Here is a 21623-nt window from a genome sequence, read left to right on the forward strand (position 1 = left end):
CCACGGGGAGCTCTGGAGCGTGAACTGTACTACAGAGTTAGTCTCACCTTGAGGCAAGAAAGCCAGCTTTTTGCCTATTTGGGAATGTCAGTTGTGGGGAGGCATAAACTCCTGGAGAGGGGGCTTCCTTTTGGCTGAGGGCAATTTCCTTTCTTTCTTTCTTTTTTTTTATAAAAGATCTCCCACACAATCTTCAGCTATCCCTGTGGTTTGCTAATATGTTTGCAAATGGCACTGCACCTGCTTTTATATAAATTTTTGATGCCTAGAGCATCAAATGTATCAGGGCATTGTCAGAGACATAGTTGTGTAATAAATAGCTCAAATGGATACAATGAGATATGCTCCATGATCAACAGAGTAGCAAGATATTTATCAGATAAGAAATCCCTCTTCATGATCAGTGTGCCTTCCATGAGGGCAATTTTCAAAAGCAGAGGAAGCTATGAGCTGTTAGTAGCCAACGTTTACTACAGCTGGGAGCTGGGTGCCACAGATGGTAAAGGGGATTTTGATGGGCACTAACAGGATCCACTTTAAAGATCACACAATTTTCACTTTTTAGGGTTGTTATGGTGATGATGAAATAAAAGAATTAATGCAAAGTTTTTAACATAGTTTCTGGCAGTGTGCCTGTTAGAGGCTTAACAAATGATTGTACAGGTTCTACAGCACCATTTCTAAGGGGCACTATTCACAGTATAGATATTGTAGGCTTGTATATTTATCACAACATTGCTCCAGTATAGATCAGTAAGGTGAGGGAAGGTCTGTGCTGTGATTTACCCAAAGGCACCATAAGGGTTGGTGGTAGTTTATATCACTACATAGTGTTTTATTTAATGCTAATAAAACATTTAATGTGACAGAGCTTGATTTTAAAACAGTCTGTGTTTTACTGATTTGTTTAATCAATTGTAAAAATATGCATTTAAAAAATATGTTAACATTTCTAAAACTAAGATGCATCACGTAGTCAATGGAGTGTCACAACTTGTTGGTGCTTTTCTTTCTTGGCCATCCATGAGTAGTGAGGTACCTTAAAAAGGATGGTGCCTTAAATTCAATTAATTATCATTTATTTAGACCTAGATTAAGTCATAGTTCACATGTTTTCATCCTTTGATGTGAACTTTCTGCTTCTGGGAACAAAAATAAGTTATCATAAATATTTAGAACTGTCAAGAGACTCAGAAATGATATATGCCATGAATAACAACAGACCTGGATAGCAAATGATATATCTAGTGGATAAATGTTGAAATCAGAATAACAATTTATGCTCTTAAATGATAAGGTCTTTAAGCAATTGAAATATGTTTCCCTTTTTAATAATGTATCTATTCTCCTGACATTTGATTCCTTTTGAGAAAGAGGCCAGGGAGAGAATCAGGTATATTTATTTAATGGTTTCCCTCAGGCCCAGATGGACTCATTATGGTTGCATAATGACTGATTATATTAAAATTTATAATCCTAAGGAATTGCTGCAGTTTTGGTGACAGATTCAACCTCATTTCTTTAAAAATGGTGTGCAGCACACCAGCTGTGGCAAGTTTAGCAACAGGGTTCAAGATGTTCCAACCTATGACTAAAAATAATTCCACGGAAAGTATCATTTTTTAAAAAGTCTGTGGATGAAAGGCTATTGTTTGAATACGTCCTGAAGCGTAAAGGTAATGTCCATTTATATAAGGAAACAAATACCACTCATAAACCAACCAGAGATAATCACTGCTAATATATTGATATAGACACCCACCTTTCATCTATGCATTTGTGTATTTTTAAATAATGTTGGAATCATGCTCTTATTTACACTTCTGTCTCTTGTTTTATGTGTGAACATTGTATTGTTTCCCATGGAATTAAATCTTTAAACACATGTTTTCTTTTCATACATTCCTAAAATAAGTTTTTGATGCATATTTTATGTATTATTTTGGTGAAATCATAAATACATATCCCTCTCCATTTTCACAAAGTGAAGAGGTTTCTGTAGCCATCACTTAGATCAAAATCAGAATATTATCAGCACCCCAAGAGACGCTCTTTTCGGTTCCAGCCTTCCCTCCCACCCCCTAAATATAATCCAAATCCATATTTCTAAGAACACAAATTACTTTTGTCTGATTTTGAACTTTGTGTAGCTGGAATCATAAAGAATGTGCTCTTTGGTGTCTGTCTTCTTTTCTTCAACATTATGCTGTGAATTTTATCCATGCAGTTGTATGTAGCTGTAGTTTATTTCTACAGCTGTATCCTATTTTATTCTGTGACTATACCATAATTTATCCACTCTACTGGTTATGGATATTTAAGTTGTTTGCAGTTTCTGGTTCTTATCCATAGTGCTGTTTTTTGTGTACATTTCTGTTGTATGTTGGGCCAACATGTTATACACTGCTACATACTGCTAATTAAAGAAAGCTGGTACCCATTTTAGTCCCACTAGCTTAACAAATTAACCAAATATAAAATATTCCCAAACTGTATCATCATTCTTAAACTCTGTGTATTCTATGGTCACAAACAGTTCACATTCTGCATTTCTAAAATATGCTTTATTGTGGGCACTTTGGGAAGATTGCATTCCTGTTCACTGGGTCACATTTCCAGTATGAAACTATTCCTTGATTCCAAAATACATCTTGTGAAATTATGTTATTTTTTTATACCAGTAGGGTCCTATTTGCCAAGTATGGTTACTTCTCTGTGATTATATTGTGTAACATGGCTTGAAGTAGGATGTATCTGTAGATGGTTTTAGAAGAGAAATATTAATGATGTTATATTTCAAAGATGAAATGTCCTCTCCTCTAAATACTTACCCTGCATAATATTCAGCTGCCTAATTCCATAGGGAAAAAAGGTGGTATTTACCTGTTAAAACACTCTGAATAAGATCTTCCGTTTTGGCAGGTGCCTTTACAGAGCCTGAAAAAAAAAAAAAGCCTCTTTTAACTTTTGAAATTGTTTTCTTCCTGTAAAACAATGTTTGGCTCTTGACTCTAAGTCTCTTTATGGAGAAATTACAAATTGTGGGAGAAAATTATCCTAAAAATATTCTAAGAAATGTCTTCACTTTGTAACTTTGGGGCAAACCTAATTAAATGTGAATCTATATGCTCCAGTTATAGAAAGGCCATTCCTCCACTTTGAATCAAAACTCTGTCAACAAATTCAGTTTAGGCTACTGCTTCCTTCTGGCCATAACAGGAATGACAAGTGATCTTTTAAAAGATATACAGACTGCCAACAAACACATGAAAGAATGCTCAACATCACTAATCATTAGAGAAATGCAAATCAAAACTACAATGAGATATCATCTCATACCAGTCAGAATGGCCATCATCAAAAAATCTAGAAACAATAAATGCTGGAGACGGTGTGGAGAAAAGGGAACACTCTTGCACTGTTGGTGGGAATGTAAACTGATACAGCCACTGTGGAGAACAGTATGGAGGTTCCTTAAAAAACTACAAATAGAACTACCATATGACCCAGCAATCCCACTACTGAGCATATACCCTGAGAAAACCATAATTCAAAAAGAGTCATGTACCAAAATGCTCATTGCAGCTCTATTTACAATAGCCCGGAGATGGAAAAAACGTAAGTGTCCATCGACAGATGAATGGATAAAGAAGATGTGGCACGTATATACAATGGAGTGTTACTCAGCCATAAAAAGAAATGAAATTGAGCTATTTGTAATGAGGTGGATAGACCTAGAGTCTGTCATACAGAATGAAGTAAGTCAGAACGAAAAAGAAAAATACCGTATGCTAACACATATATATGGAATTTAAGAAAAAAAAATGTCATGAAGAACTTACGGGTAAAACGGGAATAAAGACGCAGACCTACTAGAGAATGGACTTAAGGATATGGGGAGGGGGAAGGGTAAGCTCTGACAAAGCGAGAGAGTGGCATGGACATACATACACTACCAAATGTAAAATAGATAGCTAGTGGGAAGCAGCCGCATAGCACAGGGAGATCAGCTTGGTGCTTTGTGACCACCTGGAGGGGTGGGATAGGGAGGGTGGGAGGGAGGGAGACGCAAGAGGGAAGAGATATGGGAACATATATATATGTATAACTGATTCATTTTGTTGTGAAGCTGAAACTACCATACCATTGTAAAGCAATTATACTCCAATAAAGATGTTTAAAAAAAAAAATCAAAGGCTGACCAGCAGGCAGGAATAATGTTGCAGGCAAGATCCATTAGAGGGTGCCAAAATCACTGGACAAACGTTTAAGGAGAAACAGGATAGTTGCATAGTCTCAAAGTGTCTCCACTAGGATATCAATTAACTATAAAGGGGAAAATGGTAACTTTCAGTGGAGAAACCTGGTAGATGGCACCTTAACCAAGTGATCCAACATCACTGACGATGAGACACAGCAACATCAGATACCCCCGACATAATGCTCTCAGAACAGCATTGCTTCTGTGATGTTCTTGCCAAAAATGTGTAATTTTAGTTTAATCATGAGAAAACATCAGGCCAACCCAAATTGAAGGATAATCTACAAAATAACAGACTCTTCAGAAGTGTCAAGGGCATGAAAGACAGGACAGACTGAGGGACTGTCACAGATTCAAGGAGGCTAAGGAGACCTGACAATTAGTACAATGTGGGATCCTGAGCTGGAACCTGGGACAATCAAAGGCATTAGTGGAAAGCAGGGGAAGTTCAAACAAGGTCTGTGGTTTAGTTCAGGGTCTTGTGCCATCGTTAATTTCCTGGTGTGACTCTGACAGATGTAAATGCCAGAGAAGAGGGGTCCAGTTTTGCAATGTATTCTGTGCTATTTTAAAAATTATTCTGTAAGTCAAATGATTCCAAAGCACCCAGTAAAAACATCAAATGCTAAATTCTCTTTTACTCTCAAAAGCACAAGGTTATATTCACTACTTAAATTAATTATTCATATTCTAGAAACACACTAAATGTTTGTATTTGGTATATAAAAATACCAAGTGATTTAAAAATATCACTTCTTTTTATACACAGGTTATCTCCTTATTACTATTAATCTCAACAACCTCCTTTCTTAAGTAGTCTCAGTAGGAGCATAGAAGCTAAAGGGAAGAATTTTAGGATCGTGGAGAACGGGTGTCAGTCTTGTCTTCACTCTTCAATGGCGACATGGCCTTCAAGAAGTACCTTGTCATTTCAAAACTGCAATTTATTCATCTGCACCATGGGGGCAGTGGTAGAATCAACCCTCAGAAGCCTGGTTTAAGAGTTAAATGAGATAATCCACGTGAAGCATTTAGCAGCGTGCTCAGCACATGATAGGCACTTAAAATTGGTGAAAGGAAGTGGAGAAAGATGCGAAGGAATTCTTGGCAGAAATGTAACTTAGTGAGGTAGAACTAAGAATGTGCTTCTAAAGCATAGCTGCATATAAGGTGCTTGAAGAACCCTTCACACACCCTGCCAGCAGATGGACCATAATCCATCACTAAATAAAGACATGGGAAATCTGGGTGATATTTTGTTGTGGCTTCGTAAATTGTCAGCAGAGCCAGATGAGCACTTACGAGTCTCTTGGCCTTCCTTCATTCCTTCCTTCCTTCCCTCATTCATTCCCTCATCACATGTTTCTGGAGCATCTCCTAAGTCCATGTATTTTTGCCCATGTGATGTTTTCGCTAAGTCAATCATGCTACCTCCTTCAGTGGTACATATAAACTAAAGGCTACTAGTCAAGTAGCACAGCTCTCTCATCAGAGTGTTTACCTGGAGCTGGTTGGCTGTGGAGAGCCTGGGAGGGTGGTTTGGGTGTCAGGGATGTAGTGTGATTCATCCCGTTTTCTGCTGGAGTTGTCCTGGCTTCACTTGGAGCTTCTGACTGTGTTTCCCCAGGATCAGCCTAAAATCATAAACATCCTTTAATTTTTCACACTTCTTATGGTTCTTTTGTGATCTTCCTAAACCCAAAAGCTACATTTGATAGCATTTTCACAACTCATTTGGACTCTGAAATATCACATCTGAAACTGTGCAGAAAGCAGGGTAAAAACAGCATGGTGTTGAACCATGATTCTGGCCAGTTAATTGTTTTAAAGGACCCGATATTTATGCTTTTCTATGCCCACTGCTCTTGGATGTGTTCTCCAGCACTGACTCTGGACCTGAGCATGTGATTTGCTTTGGTAAAATGAGAGAGTAGCAAACTAGATATAAGCAGTGGATTGAAAAGCCATTTGCAAATGTTTCTTCTCTTTCTCAGACCCCTGCTATAGCCATGGAGGATGAGAGCCCACATGGAGGAGAGCTGAGTCATGTAGACAAGGATGTCCTGGACCAGCCAGCCCTGAGCTGACAACATACACTTAAGTGAGCCCACCTAAGATTAGCTGAACCTGGTCCAGATCAACAGAACTGCTCAGCTGACCAAATGACTCATGAATAATAATAAGTAGTTGATGTTGTAAGCCACTGAGTTGGAGGATTTTTTGTTATGCAGCAGTAGCTAATTGATACACTGGTTATAAACATCGATTTTGGAGCCAGACTTACCTGGGTTCAATTTCTGGCCCTGCCACTTATTAGTATTGTGATATTGGGCAAGTCACTTAACTGTCTGTCCCTCACTTTCCTCATCTTTATAGATGGGGATATGTATGTACTGGGGATCATAATATTATCTATATTGTAAGGTTGTTTAGAGGATCAAATAAGTTACTGTTCATAAAGTGCTTAGAATAATTCCTGGCACAGAGTAAATTTGTGCATGTTAAATAAATAGATAAAACATTTAAGCTTGTATAATACTACCAATAAATAATAATAACAGATACATTAAAACTTATGAAATCCCTACTCCATTCCCTCCAGCAGCTAGTCTGCTATGCCCTGTGCAGAGCAAACATTTAACGTTTGATGAGTAAATGTTGATCTTTATAAAATAATTGCCTCAGTAATTATATACCATTTTAGCGATGCTTTTCAGGGTTCTGCAACTCTTGTCTCAGAATTGCCTTCTGAGTCCAAGGCAGATTTTACTGACAATGAGGCTATCCTGATGCTCTACTTTGTTGTACATTAAGAAAATATATTAGGAAATGGCCAAGAGTCATTTGGAGTTCAATGTTGTGACATTTTGTTATGTAATTACAGACAGTAGATTGCCTTATGATAACATTTTTAGAAAATGTAAGATGAGAATGAAATAATGACACATTGTCACAAGTGGCTTTTAATCTGTCCCCCCAAAGCATCTTTAAAACACAAGTTCCAACACTGTTTTTGGTGATGGCAGAACTTATTTTAATTCAACAAACAATCCCTGTTTACCTACCACAGCCTGCTCTGCTCAGAGCTGATGGTATTGAGATGTAAGGGATGAGCCTGGGGTCAGTGGCGGGGCAGGGGGCAGAGTGGGGGCTAAGGAACCTAGGCCAGTGACCTTGGCAGCCTGTAGAACTCACGATGCAGAACTCTGTCTTCTGAAAAATGGCTACTTTGAATGGGGAAGTTCTGGTATGTTTGTGTTGTTCAGTTACATCCATCAGGAAAAGTCTCCCTAGAATCATTATGCCAAGGGGAGGGATTTCATATTTTTTGTTCAGCAAGAGATTGCAAACTGGAGGCTTAGGGTCCAACTGCAGTGCACTGAAATGTTCTAGGGTCCAAATGGAATGCAACGAAATGTTCACCCAGTGCTGCCAGATTTTAAAAATAAGGAGATTTTACATTAATAAAATGGATCTCTTGCTTCAGTTGAAAAATCAGATTGGGCAACACTGGGCCTGCTTTCCCGCTCTGGATGAGAACGGAGGGGTTTCTGCCTCTTTAAGGACACTCCCCTGTGACTCATTTAAACTTTACCTGCCTCAGTCGTGTAGGCATTTGGGTTTGCAGGAGATACTTGAGAAGACTGAACTATCATAGATGTTTGACCACACAATTCATAAAGGAAATGCATTTACATTGCATAGGAGAGACTGAAGTAAAGGGAGTGCTGGACAGAGCACTGGGTCATCAGCAAAGTTACCCATTGGCCTTGGTCCTCTGGCTTGAGTACAGTGAGGGTAAAACTTCCCAGCCTCCCAGCCATAGGGGGCGCCCGTGGTCACCAAACTCAGCTTCCGGGAAAACAGGGACAGAAGGTGCTCCTGTTCCATGGGCGGTTGATCTTGCCCATTTTTTATATCCAGGCAGGTTTCTGGAAACAGGTGGGGATGAATCAGATTCTTCCCAGTGTGATAGCTGGCTGAAATTAGCCCTCTGGAAGAGGACAGGGAAGAAGAAAATTTTGATGTTGGAAAGCATGGAGGTGATGGAAAGCCAGCTTCCATGAAGGCAATACTGTGTGGCTTCTTTTTGGCAACTAGGCGTAGTGCCCTGGGGGGTCTCAGGCTGGAGGTGTATTCAAAATGAACCCAGCAAGCTTATTTTGTCTGTACCAGGTTTGCAGGCATTCCATGGGGCTGTGTGCCCTTGGGAAATCAAGTTCAGTCATTAACTTGAATCAAGATGCAAGAAATAGAAACTCTGCTTATCAAGGGTATGTAAGACAAAGCCCTTACATTGCAGAAACTGATATAATGTATGAATTCAAAGACATTTTTTAAAAAATAGATAAATGTTGAGGAAACGCACTGGCAAACACTTTGTAGTTACAACTGAGGATCAAGAGATCACCAAAGTTTGGTGCTGGATTTGAGGTAAGCTTTGGAGAAATGCTTGGTCCAGGGGTCCTGGGGATGCCTCCAGGCAGGGTGGCCGGCACCACATAACCCTGGGGGTTGCAGGGGCACCCTTGGCACTGTACAGTAACAGGTAGTCAATAGAAATGATGGAAATGAGCGAAATGGACTAGATTTCACGCAATGGGGCAAAGCGAGGCTGTGCCCAGACCTGGAGGGGGAGCTCCTGGGAGGGGCGACTGAATTCCAGCCAATTATTGCCTAGGCTGCGAGGAAAGCTGGGAAACTGACTTTTTGGTGCAATATCTCCCAATTTAAAACCACTGAGATGCCAAACAAAGCACATCTTCAGAGCGCAAGTGGTCCAGAAGCTGCCCATCTGTACCCTCTGCTCAGAGGAGAGAGTTTGCCTGGATTTTCGGGATTGTGTCAGTCAGCAATGTACCCAGAGCCACCGCTGGAAACGCAGTGGGCGGGGCCAACTGGTCTGCAGCCCCCCCCCACCTCCCCCCGCCCCCCCCCCCCGGGGACCCAGCAAAAGTGGAGAGAAAAGAGCGGGTAAGGAGGACCCTGAATGCTAGGCTAAGGAATTTGGGGCTCCTTCTGTAGACTGACCCTTGTCAGGGACCTATTAGGATTTTCTGGAAACAGATTTTATTAACTTAGTGAGAATCTATAGTGGCAAATATATCGGACTGATGCTTAAAATATGTTGCTAACAAAGGACAGTATATACAGATTTGAATTGGCTGTTCCCTATTGGAGATTGACCATAGAAGCAGCTGTAGATCACCGCGAGCCAGACACTGTTACATACGCCAGCTTCGTCGCAGCCAGACAGTGAAGGCAGCCGCTCAACTCCATTATACAGCAAAGAAGTCAGAGGCGTTATTAAAGTCTTTACTAAAGACTTGCTAGAAGCCACACCGTTAAGGGTGCGACTGGTGTTTGAATATATGTCATAGTCTAAAGTTTGAATTTTTCTACTGCACTAGTTCACCCTGTATTCTATGATAATAGCAACTTAAGGAACCACAATAGTAACTTACGTTACTGCGGAGATACAGAGATATATAAATGTAAAGACCATTCTCAAAGAGCTTACTCTGTTGCACTAAAAAGGCATTCAGGTATTAAAAATTAAATTTTTGATATCATCACTGAAAGGTTGAATAATTCCCACTCTGTGGATATGTGAGATGAAATGCAAAAACCAAATTCCTTGCCCCACTCACAAGCATCAGTGGAAGTCAACACTTGTGACTTGCTTTCTCCCCAGTCTTTGTCCAAATATTCTTTTTTATGTGCTTCAATGAAATAAGCCTGAAATTCTTTCGTATTGCACTGGAAATTACAATAGAAACAAAAGAACTAGAAATATCAGTTTTCTCAATTTAATGGTGAGACTCTTGGGATCCAATTAAACAAATTTCAAGGAAAGAAGGTTCAGAAATTGATATTTCACTTGCACCAAGTTTTGCTTAGCTGGGTAGAGAAAAATCAACTACAGCAGAAGTAGGTCACTGCCCTCCAGTGGCCAAATGAGAGCATTACACTATTTTTCCTTCAAAACATGAAACAGTGGACTTTTTAAAGCCAAGATTTTATAAAAAATAATATTTATATCCTTACTATATCAAAAATAAACAGGAGCGCCTTAAAATATAACACAAGTGGATCAGTAAAAGTATAAATGGAAAGGCCATTTTTACAAGTTTTAGAGAAGGAGGAGATGCCATTTGGTTAGTTGAAAAGATTTCTATCCCAGGCACTGAAAATTTGGATCTGATGATGAAGCAAGAGAGAACTCAAATTTCGGGAATTTAGTGGGGTGGTTAAGATGGTAAGTTAAGGGTCTTCCAAACACCAGAATGTGTTGACTGAGCTATTGGAGGTGTCGGTGTCCTTCCTGAGTCATCTAAAAAGTACAGTCCCTTCCAGGTAGTGGTAAGGATGACAGCATCTTGACTCAGATACTAGAGGAGTGAGGGCAAGGGCAAGGTCATCAGTGTTTCCAGAATACTGAGGGCAAGACTCATAATTTCATCATGCAGAATTCCAGTCCACTCAGGACAAATGTGGGCAGTGGATGTGGCTTCATCAAAACTAGCCTTAAGAAAGAGCTTGCTTAAACACATGTACAACTGGTACCTTAAATTTATATTACCTGAATGAAATTAGATGATGTATCTACCCCACATTTCTAAAAATTTCATAACATTTCTAAAAACTATACCCTGTATGTGTTCTGAAGCATTGAGGGATGAAGTATGCTAATATTTGCAGCCTACTTTGAAATGCATCAAAAATCAGTTGCAATAATGAAAGGATAGAGGGATTTATAGATGGATATATATGTTATAAAGAAAATGCATCAAAATTGGAATTGTGGAATCCAGGTGATTGATATATGGGTGTTCTTTTTCAACATCTGTGTATGTTTGAAAATTTTTATAATAAATTATGACAAAACTCTGATATTTTTAAGAGTTTACCGAAGTGAGTTAAAGCAAAAGACAGCTTTAAGGAGCTGAATAAATTCATCTGTTGACTTCAGTTTTTGTCATCATATGTGTCATCATACAAAGAAATCATCAGCATTCACATGGTGTCTCTTTGTTGAAGCCTTAGTGACAGCTGCAAGTTACATACATATGTGTAAATTTTTATTACAGTCTTTCTCCAGACTTTAAAGACTATGAGAGCATCTGATTTTTCTCATCATTATATCTCTATATTGCCCAGAATGGTGACTGATGCAGCGTGTTAAAAAAAAACTTTTATTAAATGAATGCATTAAGACATACACAGTTTGTTTCCTCCTCATGTATAATCAATAGACGTAGTATCAGTGACAAAATCCTGAAACTAAAGAACCATGTTAAAAAATATTTTTGAATGAATGAATCAATGGGTGAAAAATATGAAGATGCTGCTCTTTCTGTGTCTGTGGCTAGAGAATCTGCATTTAGTTCATAATTGCAACAGCTTATTTAGAAAGAGATTAAAGGGTGACAGCTCTGCTGACTATTTTGTGTTGCCTATGTTACCATTCCTACCAGCTTTAATTTGTTGGAAATATTTTGATACAGTCTCCAAACAAATCAGCAGAAATGAATTCTTTGAGTTAAGCAGAAATCAAGGATTCCTCCTTTAAAGAAAACATGGGCCAAACACCCTTCACATTCATCTTTTGGAAATGTATCTTTTATATTAACTAAGCAAATTATTTGTCAAAGACTATCATCAATCACTCACAGAACAGATTCTGGACAATCCTCCAAGGAGAGTTTCTCCTGTAGCTCTTTCCAGGTTCCTGAGATTGAACTGACATTTTACAGTGGATGGAATTAATGGCTATTCAGTTCCATATGGGGAGAGCCAGGTTCTTGTGAGAGACAGATGCAGGGCTCCAAAGCATTGGTTCTCAATGTGTGGTCCCTGGACCAGCATCATTAGCATCGCTACAAACTTAGAAATGCCAATTCTTGGACTACCTCAGACCTACTGAACCAGAAACTCTGCGGTTGGGCCCAGCAATCTGTGCTTTTAGGAGCCATCCAGGTGATCCCGATACATACTAAAATCTGAGAGCTTTGCTACTCAAAATATGGTCCAGCCCAGCAGCGTCAGCATCACCTGGAATCTTGTCAGAAATGCAGAATTTTGTGCCCTTCTCCAGACCGATTAAATCTGAATCTGTATTGAAACAAGATCCCTGAGTGATCCGTATGCACATTAAAATTTGAGAAACCTTGCTGTAAAGCAGAGTGAAAAACTTTGTCATTTAGTCATGCTTTTATAATCCTTGTGGTATTGGTCATGGCATGGATTCTGGATTCATCGCTGTTTTAGGCAGATGAACCCAAAGCCCCTCATTAGAATCCATTGAAATTTTAAAAATTGTTATGGAGGAGGTCTATAAAAGCAGTGGAATTGAACTGTTCATTGAGTAGTTTTAACTCAAGTGAATATATGGTCTTCTCTTGAGATCTCATTTAAAAAGACCCTGGTTCCTCCATTTATTGGCCATTGATACTAAGCAAGTCACTCTATCATTATAAGCAACTGTTCCCTCTTCTAAAAATGGGGACTATATGTTTGTGCTAGTTCAGGCCTAGTTTTACCCAGGGTATCCAATCAAAGTGCCTTATAAACTCCAAAACTGTGTAGAAATGAAAGGGACAGGGTCATTATCTAAAGGCCATTACCTAAAAGGCAAACTTTCTCTTCCTACTTTATTGGATGCTTTAAAGTTCAGGGATGGTGAGAAACTATTGTTTCTGTAAGTTGGTATTTTTTTTCTTTTCTTTCAAATTTTTATTTTAGATCATAGCACATATGTATTTGACTTAAACCTGGAATACCACACTTATGAGTCTTTGCAGAAAATAAATTCATGTGACTCCATAAAAATTTTCTTTAAAATAACATGACATTACTTCTGTGATATATGTGGCATATTTTTATACACATGCAAGTGAAAAGTTAGAATGAAATGGTCCTTGATCTATAATTTAAAAATATTAAAAGAGAAAATTTCTTAATATTTTTTATCAAACTATGGGACTATCACCATCATTATCAAGAAACATTTATTTAGTGTATGTATTTTTCTAAGTACAGAGGCTTTTTTGAGATATAATTGACATATAACATTATATTAGTTTCAGATGTACAACATAATGACTCCATACTTGCATATATTATGAAATGATCACCACAATAAGTCTAGTTAACATCCATCACCACACATAGTTACAAACATTTTCTTGTGATGAGGCCTCTTAAGACCTACTCTCTTGGAAACTTTCAAGTATACACACGGTATTATTAACTATAGTCACCATGCTGTACAATACACCCCTAGGACTTAGAGCTTTTTTATAAACCAAAGTATAACCCCTCCCACCTCCCCAACTACTTCTAATATTTGTTTCTCTTTTATGTAAGTTGGTATTTTGCTAAATCATTATTTGAGGAGGAAGAGAATCCAAAATGACCACTAAACCTCATCTTTGATTTTAGTGCCAAGTTCTTGGACAGTGGGTAAAGCATCAAGATCCCATCTTGGAAAATTTAAATGACACCCAAGGCCTTATTAAGTTTAAACACCTAACTTTTTGAGAGCACCACCTTGGATTTTTTTCTGTTGGATTATCCTACTGGTAAAGTTCATACCATACCATAGGATCTTTTTCTTTTCAAATAATCAATCCCACTGAAGATGCTCACAGTGCCATACACAGAATTAGGAAATAAATTATTTTAGATAAATTTCAGTTCACTTATAAGAGCATATGAATCTGACAACTTAAAAAAGTAGGTCTGGGCTTCCCTGGTGGCGCAGTGGTTGAGAGTCTGCCCTCCGATGTAGGGGACACGGGTTCGTGCCCTGGTCCGGGAAGATCCCACATGCCGCAGAGCGGCTAGGCCCGTGAGCCATGGCCGCTGAGTCTGCGCGTCTGGAGCCTGTGCTCCACAACAGGAGAGGCCACAACAGTAAGGGGCCCGCGTACCACAAAAAAATAAAATAAAATAAATAAATAAATAAATAAAAATAATAATAAAAAAATAAATAAATAAAGTAGGCCTCTTGGAATAAATGAAATTTGAATACTACCAAACAGCTTTTCTCTTTTCAACATCAAAAGAATGTGAAGACCACTCACACACCTTCACTTGTATCATGAACACACAGGTGATAGAGGGCCAGCAGGCAGTGTACAAACTAGCCGAATAGATCCCACATATATAAACCTAACTTACTGAAGAACAAGTTCTAATAATATCCAGTGATTGAAAGGGAGAAATCTTGACATTTGATTCAACAGAAAATTCAATTCAAAGGATTATTATTTAAAGTAAAGGTCTTATATCCTGTGGTCAGTCATCCAGGTGACCTGCTACAGAGGACAGAAAGATGAAAAAGGGCTAGTCCTTATTAAAGGTTAGTAGAAAATTACAGTTTTGTTATTGAGGTAGTGAGATGTGGTGTAGTGTAGACCCTTGCTACTCAAGGTGTGGACCATGGAAGTGTTATCCCATCACCTGGGGCTGGTCAGAGATGCTGAGCCTCAGGCCCTAGTCCAGACCTATGTTATTAGATGGGATCAGCATGTTATTATGATGCCTTGGTCTGCACATTAAACTTCTAGAAGTGTTGGTGTGGAACATGAGTTCTGGAGCTACATTGCTTGGATTTCAATCCCAATTCTGCTCCTTAGTAGTTGTGTGGCACTGGACAAGGAACAGAATTTCTCAGTGCCTCAGTTTCTTCATCTGTTAAACGGCAATAAAAATAGTCGTTAAGAAATACGGATGTTTTAGGACTTAATGTGTTAATAAACATTAAAAGGCTCAGAATGGTGCCAGGTACATTGTAAGCACTCAGTAAAATGTTTCTGCGCTCCTTGATGTGCTAAAAACAAGTCATGTTCAAATATTGCATTTGGAATATCACATATATTTTGCAGTCAGTACATTGGATATCTCCTTTATTCTCTTTAGAGGTGTGTTTTATTTTATTATTATTTATTTATTTTTATTTTTTTGCGGTACGCGGGCCTCTCACTGCTGTGGCCTCTCCCGTTGCGGAGCACAGGCTCCAGACGTGCAGGCTCAGCGGCCATGGCCCACGGGCCTAGCCACTCCATGGCATGTGGGATCCCCCCGGACCGGGGCACGAACCCGTGTCCCCTGCATCGGCAGGCGAACCCCCAACCACTGCGCCACCAGGGAAGCCCTAGAGGTGTATTTTAAAAATAGAAAATAAAAATGTTACTGATGTCTCATTAGTCATCTCTATTAACCACATTAAACTATTAGGGCTGTGGAACATTTTTTTTTAAATTAAGAACTTTTGTAAAGAAAAATATATATACATAGAAAACATGCTAGAAGGACATACACCAAAAGTGTTAACAGTATCTGCAAGATTACTGAGAAGGCTTTTTGTTTCTTTGTTTTTAAACAATATTTTATTTAGAGAAATAAGTATAAATATTATAAAGCCTTTGTTATGATTCAGATTAGGCAACCTTCTATGACTTTACTAACGCATCATCCTGAATTGTGACTTTAAAAGAGACAAAATAAATCCAGCAACTCAAATCTCTGTTATCCCTTAACTTCCAATTATATACTGGAATTATATATATATATATTTGTAATTCTATCTACCTATCTATCTATTTCACATGATCTGAAACAAATGTCTGCTGTTCAAAGCATGGGGGGATTTTCAACTTTCCTACTTATTTGGTTTGCAAAGTACTCTATGAAGATAATTTATTAGACTGTTTCAATTCTGGGAATATTTTGTAGTCCAACAAAGTCTTTCATTTTCAAATAGAAATGACCTTTATAACTACCAAGTTAAAAGGATTATACTAAAAAAGTCTTTGCTGCTAAAATAGTGTCTCCAGTGCCTGCCATGTCCTAGATATAATTTTCTTTTGAGAAAACCAGTTACTTATTTTCAGTGGCCTCATTCAAACAAACTTACATTATTACAAGACAAGATAAAGGGCATACTGGTGTTCAAAGGTGTGAAATGACTTTCCTCTCCCAGCATTACATGGTAGGGCAAATGACTTTTTTCTCAAGCTTTAAAAATGAGATCAGTTAAGGGTTTAGACATTTCAAAGGAAAAAACTGTATTTTCTCTATTGCCATATGGAATCGATGTGATTCAGTGCCTCTAAAATTATTTCTAAAATTGCAAATGTTCAAATATTCTTTGAGTTTAATCAGCATTACTGAAAATCCTTATGACCATCATTTTTAGAGAAGAAACAAAAATAATGTTGACCTAAAATTCTACTTCTGTATTTTTATAACCATTAGTATTACATTCTCCCCAAATAGCTTTTTTTTTTTAAAAAAAATTGAAGTATAGTTGATTTACAATGTTGTGTTAGTTCCAGGTGTACAGCAAAGTGATTCAGTTATACATATACATGTATATGTATATATATATTCTTTTTCAGATTCTTTTCCATTATAGGTTGTTACAAGATATTGAATTCTCTGGGCTATACAGTAGGTCCTTGTTGATTATCTATTTTGTATATAATAGTGTGTATCTGTTAATCCCAAACTACTAATTTGGAAGTAAATTCATGTCTACCATTAGGCATAATTTTCCAGCAGTGTAAAATTTCCCTATAATACTGCATACAACAGAAAGCATTATTTATAAAACTTTCCAGTCTAACTTTAAATTTCATCAGAGAGGATGATATGTATTTATTGGTTCTATAGGATATGATGTCTGCAGTATAAATAAGAGCCCAGAAAATTTTACTCTGATGTTAAATATTTTTCTTTTTTACATTTCATTTTTTCTCATGTTCAATTAACTCAACATCTTAGATCAAAAATTTCTAAAATTCTATACAAAAAACAAGGAAATAATCATAAATGTGCTCAAAAACATATTTATGTGATGTTCCCTGAAGATCTGTTTAAAATAGTGAAGCACTTAAAATATCCAACAATAGGAGATTGGAAAAATAAATTATGTACATATGTATGATAGAACATTATGAAGTTATTAAAAGTCATGTAAAAGAATATTTTAAGGCATGCAAAATGTTTGCATTAGGTGGAAATAAAAGGTTAAAACACAGATTGTGAATATTATCCCATTTTATGAAAAAGTACTAATTGTGCATAAAAAGATGAGCTACATATATACCCCATATTTACAGTGTTATCTCTGGGTGGCTTGGGTGTCTGGATTATAGGTGAATTATTTGGGATTTTCTTTTCTCATTTTTATTTTAAAAATTTTCTATGATAAGTCTAGGTTTCTTTATTCTTTTGGAATAAGAAAAAGATGATTTAATAAATATTGTCCACTTTAACGGACTTGCTATTAGTTATAGTTACCCAAACAATTTTCAAGGTTTTCTTTTCTATACTGATAACTCTCCATTTTTCTCATGTTTCCCTGAATTTAACCTCTGAACATTCAAATGAAATATGAAAATAGCTAGTTTCTATCACTATTTGTAATATTGCTATCATCTCCAATAATCATTAAATTCTATTTCAGTCTACACAGAGGCTTCATATTTTTAAACTTACTTCTATTATTTCTAGAACCTTCCTTAATTATTCTTTGCATAGTGACACCTAATTTAGAATAATACACCAATTATTTTGGGAATATGTATTATAATACATATATATACAGTAATAATAGTAATGACTTTATGGCTCACACTGCACACCAGGCACTGTGTTAAGTACCTTATGTATTGTAAGAAATCACAAAAGCACTTTGAAAACCCTGTACTTTAAATTAAAGACAAAAGAAAACACCAAATAACTTGATGATCATCTTCTTTTTTAAGTGCCTTATTCACCTTTAATCGACATGAAATTATCTAGAAACTTTCCCCTGAAACAGCAAGATGTGTACTGTTTAATGTGATCACAAAATAAGATGCTGGTGGTGGCCACAGAATGCCAAAAGAGAATGAAATACGAAAAATTCAGGGTGTCATATAGATGTTTTGGGAGATGAGGCTGAACTCCATCAAAGTGGTTTTCCAATGTGTTCTTTTCTTCTCCTGAGGGGTGATGTTATGTAGGCAAAGGCAGCAACAAGATGTGGTAATCATGCTTCACGCTGTGCCCAAAACTAGAACACCCTCTCACCTCTTTCTTTACTTCTTCTTCATCTTCCAGCGTCAAAGCTGCCAGTTGTTTAGCTCTCTGCTCCATCAGATTCACATATCGGATCGGATTTGACAAAGCTTCAATCACATCTAAATAGGGAAGAGACATTTTAGATCCAAAGGTCCTGGAGATATTGATTATCCACCATCCATCAATCCATCCATCCATTCAATCACCCATCCATCCATGCATTTGTTCATTATCTATTTACTTACCTATCCATTTACTGATTCACCATCCATCTTCCATCCTTCCATCTACCCATATGACTATCTACTTATCCATCCAACATTTTGGAAAGGGACAAGAGTGAGGACCCTTTGCTGAACCCTCAGGAAGAGAGAACTCAAAGGAAGTCATCTCTGAGAGCCAAACTGGACAAGCTCCAACTCAGGATGCCTCAATACTCCAAATTTTATAGTTTATTTTTGAGTGTTTCATCCATTCCAGCAATGGCCCACACACCTGTCTTATTTGGGCCAAACGGTGTTTCATAATGGAGACATTTCACATAAAAAGACTGCTTTCCAAACTGTTGAAAAACTCAATGACTTGGCAATATGGGTCTCATTTGCACATGATACTATCTAGCTGGAGTGAGTTATAGCTGCCATCTTTGGATGGGGCATGTGCTCCAAGACTACCAGAGTCTCCACCACTCCCCAGTATCTTGCACTCAGGCCACTTGACAGTATAAGCATTTAAATTTATGATTCCTGGTTGACATCATCGTAAATTAATTCCTCTAATTTAGGATTTCACCCGTGGAAAGGATCAGGGTTCTAAAACTGGCTGAAGGCAAATTCATTGCACAGGCCTAGATAGACTGTATAGTATCAGGTAGCATTGGTTAGAAAGTACTGGGTCCATGAGAATCATATTACCCAATGGATAAAAATGGTCAATACTTTATGGGGACTTAAATTAAACTATAATTTATTCACAAAGGCTTGATCAATTTACCTCTAAACATGCATACAAACATAGAGGTAATTCTGAGGCCAGAATCTCCTGCCTTTGTTTGGTCCACTTTGCTTTCCACTAAGTCACAAAAATATGGATGACCCCAGATGGAAATATCTTTTTGAGTTAGGTTGTTTACCTGCATATGTATCTGGGACATAGTCCTTCACCTCTATGTAGACAAAGAGAGCTGGCAGCATCAGAGGCTGGTTCCTTTCATTCCTCAGACAGATATAGTGATAGCCTGGAGGGTGACATCATACCATGCATCATATTTTCTTGTAACACAGGAACAACTATTTGACATGTGTGTTTATTTTAGGTGACTTTGGGTGACAAACAGCTCACTTCTTTCTCATTTTAATCATATGGTTTTGAGTGGTAGGGTACTATTTTTCTCATCAGACAGGAAAACAGTGTTGATGCTGATTTTTTTTCCTTTTACCATGTTTATCCCCACAAGAGAGAATTTGAAACCATATGTCATACATTGAATTATTGGTCCAAATTTATCCCTTGTATATGATCTCTTGACTTGGGGCTCAGCCTGCTTTGGACAATGGGATGTTAGTGATGTAGTACAAGCAGAGGCTTAAAATGCACTTGCAGAAACAGGTGTGCCCTTATGCATTCCACTGGGCTGCCATGAGATGTCTGTGGGCGCCACTGCTCCTTCAGCTGGGGCCCCTGAATGAGCAGATGTGGGAAGACCTAAGCCCAGCCCACAGCCTAAAGCACAGCTACATGGCTGAGACTTGCCAAACCCCGCCACCCCACAGACCTGTGAGCATGAAGATAAAACACTTGTTATAAGCCTTTGAATCTTCAGATAGTTTGTTACACATAATTAACTGGCAAGAGGTGACTTGCCTACTGATCATAGCATGTCACAAAAACATAAAACTGCCAGATTTAAATACATAAATTTATAGTCCTTCTTATGTAACAAAACACCAAAGCAACAAATGGATTCCTAGATCATTCTTTAACAATCATGTAAGGCAGTGATGGTTTTCTCGACAACTTTGATAAAAAGTTTCTCACCACGCTCTCCATACCTGGTCGAATTGCTTGTACTGGCAAGATTCGGTGACCAATAAATTTACCTCCTTCTTCATAAACTGCTATCCTCAAACAGGCCAGAGAAGGAAGAACTACCTATAGGACATTAACAGTACATGTGGTTACAAGAAGGAGCAACTGCAAGAAAGAATTAGAAAGGTATTATTTAAACTGGCCCCACTTTTCCAAATCCAAGAAGTTTCTACTGAGCAAATTGATAAAAAGTTGGTGGTCTATAATTTAGATTTTCAAAAAGAGAAGGATTACCAGAGATATGGCTTCATCTATGTTTCCTCACCTTGTCCAAATGAGGAATCTGTTCAACAAATAGACCATTTTCTTTTGACATGAACATTCTCAAGGTAGAAATGACAAAAGTTCTATGTTTAGAGACAAAGAGCGGGTGGTTTTATCACTGTTTGAGCATTCACTATTATATTTTCAAAGCAAATTACTTTTATACTGTGGAGCAAAAGCAAAAATTAAAAAGTAGCTTTCAAGGATAACTTTCAGAATGGGATTGATTTATATATTTGTAAATTCCCAAATTAGCCAAAAGTACTGCTCACTTTTTTCCCCCCAATGTAAAACATATGGAGTACACATATCCCATGTCAAGAACATGAGGCCAATTGTATCCTTAAATATTTATTTCTTTGGTAACATAAACAAACTAACATTTATTGACTATTTTCAGTGTGTTCGATATTTTCTAAATGTTTTCAGTGCATTAGGGAATACTTATAATAACTCTATGAAGCAGACGGTATTATTAAATCCAATTAGCCTATTAAAAAAAAAAAAAACCCTGAAGCACAGAGACCTTTACCATAGATATTCTCTCCACAAAAGACTGCCTTTGTAGATATTTTGGCCAGATAAAACCAAAGGGTGGGCTTCCCTGGTGGCGCAGTGGTTGAGAGTCCGCCTGCTGATGCAGGGGACACAGGTTCGTACCCCGGTCCGGGCAGATCCCACATGCTGCGGAGCGGCTGGGCCCATGAGCCGTGGCCGCTGAGCCTGCACGTCTGGAGCCTGTGCTCCGCAGCGGGAGAGGCCACAACAGTGAGAGGCCCACATACCGAAAAAAAAAAAAAGCAAAGGGTAAGTATCCACTCTACTTTCTACTAGACTTAGCATCTCCCTTTGTGTGTGAAGCATGTGTGAAAATGATTTGCTTTCTGGTGAAGGCAGAGGGAAAGCCCAGTTGAATATAAAAGATTTTAACTCT

General features: G+C 37.9%; 1 protein-coding gene across 2 annotated transcripts in view; it reads right to left on the reverse strand.

Moving 5' to 3' along the window:
• PLCB1 (phospholipase C beta 1) overlaps positions 1 to 21623 on the reverse strand; it is a 686080-nt gene that overhangs the window by 97563 nt on the left and 566894 nt on the right. For both annotated transcript variants that reach the window (XM_065892597.1, XM_065892598.1), the window contains exons 21-25: positions 20389 to 20488; positions 19470 to 19574; positions 18347 to 18456; positions 5763 to 5895; positions 2884 to 2937 (exon numbers count right to left, since the gene is read on the reverse strand). In XM_065892597.1, the coding sequence (XP_065748669.1) occupies positions 2884 to 2937; positions 5763 to 5895; positions 18347 to 18456; positions 19470 to 19574; positions 20389 to 20488 (502 nt within the window). The remainder of the gene's footprint in view (positions 1 to 2883; positions 2938 to 5762; positions 5896 to 18346; positions 18457 to 19469; positions 19575 to 20388; positions 20489 to 21623) is intronic.

This window comes from Phocoena phocoena, chromosome 15, assembly GCF_963924675.1.
Source record: "Phocoena phocoena chromosome 15, mPhoPho1.1, whole genome shotgun sequence".
Lineage (NCBI taxonomy): Eukaryota > Metazoa > Chordata > Mammalia > Artiodactyla > Phocoenidae > Phocoena > Phocoena phocoena.